The sequence below is a fragment of the Alligator sinensis genome, unplaced genomic scaffold, assembly GCF_000455745.1.
Source record: "Alligator sinensis unplaced genomic scaffold, ASM45574v1 scaffold866_2, whole genome shotgun sequence".
Taxonomy (NCBI): Eukaryota; Metazoa; Chordata; order Crocodylia; family Alligatoridae; genus Alligator; species Alligator sinensis.
The window spans coordinates 228,503-231,865 of NW_005841900.1; the positions used below are offsets into that span (position 1 = coordinate 228,503).

A 3,363-nucleotide genomic window follows, 5' to 3' on the forward strand; every position below is an offset into this window, starting at 1 on the left:
TGGGCTGGGACTGTGCTTGAGGCAGGTAGTGCCAGCACTGGGAGGGGTATATGGGGGGGGGGGCCTGCAGCCACCCTAAAAATCACCATAGCCCCTGCTCCCAGTACCGCCACCGCCCACCCCAGTGCACCCCTGGCCCAGCCCCCCACCACTGGGAAGAGCTTGGTGCAGCCCTGGCCTTCATGGCAGGCCGCCCCCACCCTGCGTGCAGATCCAGGGGCACACCCCTCCCACGGCCTCCTGGGGTGCATGTAGCAGCGGGACATGCCTCCACCTCCCCCTGCACCCCTTAGATGAGCTGCACGCAGTTCTGTCCCACACCCTACCTCAGCTGGGCAGCCCCTACCTCAGCCCCACTTCCTCCCTCACTGTGGGGGCCTCGATCTGCGCTCCCCCATACCCTTTCCCTCACAACAGGCTTACCAGCTGGACCCAGCTTCTCTCCGCACCGCTGGGCTGCGCTCCTGGCTGTCTGCATGATGTCTAGCAGCTGCGCGCATGCACGGGGCATTTATCAGCCACATCAGCCAAAAAAGCCAATTGCCAATACTAACAATTTTCCTTGTTTCGGTGCCAATCTGATATGGGACCAATGTACTAGTGCACCTCTATAAATTAGTAAATACTGCTTAATTAAACATGTTTGTTAAATTATGCACCAAACTAATTCTTCACTAAGATCTTCCTTTTCTTCTTCAATTATAAGCACTGAAAAGGCACATCTTACTCTAGATTTTTAAAGGAGGGTTGCAATGTTCGCCACTGAAAAATCCTACTCTATTTCCTGAAAAGTTTTTTGGAAAGCAGACAAACGACTCATGGAACAACCTGTGAAATACACTCCAAATGATTCTCTACATAAAGCACATTCATTCCTCAAAAAGTGGCATATATATATTGTCCAAAATGGAAAGTCTGACATTCTGTTAGTAACAGTTTAAAATGAGAATAACCCAAGCTACTTACAGGTGTTACATGCATGTCAGGAGAAAAAGGTGTCTCTCCTAGCAAAGAGGAGGATACAGCTGTTTAAGGGCTTTCTTGCAAGAGAAAAATGGCTCTTCCAAGAAAGTTCTACCTCTTCACACCAGGTAGCTCTCTCTCCTCCTGCATGACGCTGAATGTCTGCATGCTTATCTTGGGTGTTTCGAACCAGGACACCCAGTAACCCATAGTCCTCTGCTTTCCCTCCCTCCAAAGGAGAGGGAAGAAGGGAGAGCACTGACTCCCTGACAGCCTACCCAGTAGCAAGTTATCAGGCAGCCCCCTGCCCCCTGTCCTGCCAATCAGTTATGGAAGAAGAGCACCCACCTGGTGCATTCCTCCAGTTCAATCTGGAAGAACTGCACTCCCCACCCCCATGCAGAACTAAGGTTACACGGACTAGTTTCCAGTTCTGACACTTCTCTCACCCTGACACTCACAGTTCCACCCTTCAGAGCTCCCCAGTTCCCTGCCCAGCCAGTTCCAGCTCTCCAATAATCAGACTCTCTCCTAACACCTTGTCCCAGCTCCCACATGTGCTGATTTCCATCCCAAGTTTCCCCCTCAGGGCCCCACATCCAAATCTCAACATTTCCCACTCACATGCACTTTTTGCCAGCCTTTGTGCACAATTAGTCCCATCACACCTTACACCCTACTTTTTTTTTATAAAAAAATAAAAATAAAAATCTCTCCCTTCCTCCAACCTCATTCCCCACTGCCCCGGTTCCAAATCAGTCTTCTTCATGGCCCCCAATCCCAGTCTCCTTACCTAAATTCCCATTTCAATTTTCTTCTCCCTTGTATCCCACTAACTTCCATTCCCACTCCCTTCTCCCTCAGGCTCTCTGCCCAAATAGCCTTTCCTTTCTAGTTCCCCCAGCCCGGATGAAGCCCTTATTCCCTCTAAATTTGAATCAAATAACTTTCTTCTAAATGATGTGTGCGCCTGGAAGGAGCAGCACTCACAAGAAATAACTCCTCACTCTCACTGATGCCCAGATCCAGCCAGTAACAGCAGTAAAAGTGTTATAAATGCAGAGAAAGTCCTACTCAAGCACATGCTTGAGCATGCCAAAGGAATCCTTAGAGAACTGGGTTGTAAAGCTTCAGCAAATCTCTGCTAAGCATGTGTAAACTGTAATTTTTTTCAGGCTTATAACTTGGCCAATTTGCAAGGATTTTCATTAGGATGAAAAAAGACCTACCCTGACAAAAAGGCTGCCCCCAAATTCCTGCCACATTTTAAGTCCTTACTTCAGAGCACTGGGAATACTCAGCATTTCAAAGAATAGACTGCTATTACTAAGGGGAAAAAAACATTTTCCTTGGTTCTATATCTGAAGCAGGTAAACCATTTGGACTGAAATTAAATATATATGTATATATTCAGCCTGAGGACAGACACCCATCACAAAAGATTTCAGCCCAAACAATTAGTCTGGCAAGGTTTAACAATAAAGTATGATAGAGAAGAAGCATCATATAATATGAAGTATTGGGTAACTGCATAACAGCAGCATAATGAATATCAACACAGACTACTATATAGCCTATATTAAATTCAATAACATCTCTCTTCTACTACCTTTTGTATGTTGTTCATCATAGATTGTGAGATGTGTGTGGCAAGAACCCTCTCTTTTTGTGTGTTTGTACACAGCCTAGCAAAATGGGACCACACTTATAACTGCAGTAATTACTCAATAAGTATTAAGATAAAACAATCTGTTAATATCATTACCCCAGCTACTATTCATAGTCCAAAGGTAGCAACAATGTCAGCTGAGTCGAGACACACACCCCTTTCCCCACACCTTACCTTGCATTTTTGATAGATTAAAATAAATTGCTGCTTTTCTGTGTCACCAAAACTTAAACAAACCCACTTCATGCTGCAGTTCATAGTTGGAGGAACACTAACATGGGTTGACTGATTAAAGTTTATCAGTCTTTTAACTTCAACAATATGGACCATGAGAAATATTAACATACTTACCTAGACCAGATACATTTATGGCTTTGACTGATTTCTTCATTTTATAAAGAACGGTTCGATCAACATCCAGAGCCTAAAATGAAAAATAAGACTAAATATAAAATGTGAATTACAAAATAGACCCCAAACAATTTATGTGGAACAAAATTTGCAATACTCTTCACAGTTCAATCTTGGCCAATTCTATTTTTTAAATTATTCAATACAGGGATTTCCATTAAAAATAAATACATCTATCCATACCACCTGTTATGCCCTTCCTATAACACAGACTTGTCTTCCTTTCCTCTTTTTTTGGTAACCAACATCACAGTTATGCCAGTTCCCATTTTTTATTAGTAGTTTAATTTTCTAAAGAACAGAAAACATTCACAAAATGA

The 3,363-nt window shown here is 43.8% G+C and overlaps 1 protein-coding gene across 4 annotated transcripts in view; it reads right to left on the reverse strand.

The window, feature by feature from the left end:
* ASAP2 (ArfGAP with SH3 domain, ankyrin repeat and PH domain 2) overlaps positions 1 to 3,052 on the reverse strand; it is a 115,616-nt gene extending 112,564 nt beyond the window's left edge. For all 4 annotated transcript variants that reach the window (XM_014517314.2, XM_025197595.1, XM_025197594.1 and 1 more), the window contains exon 1: positions 2,984 to 3,052. In XM_014517314.2, the coding sequence (XP_014372800.1) occupies positions 2,984 to 3,023 (40 nt within the window). In that variant the 5' untranslated portion in view covers positions 3,024 to 3,052. The remainder of the gene's footprint in view (positions 1 to 2,983) is intronic.
* Between the last annotated feature and the right edge of the window lie 311 nt (positions 3,053 to 3,363).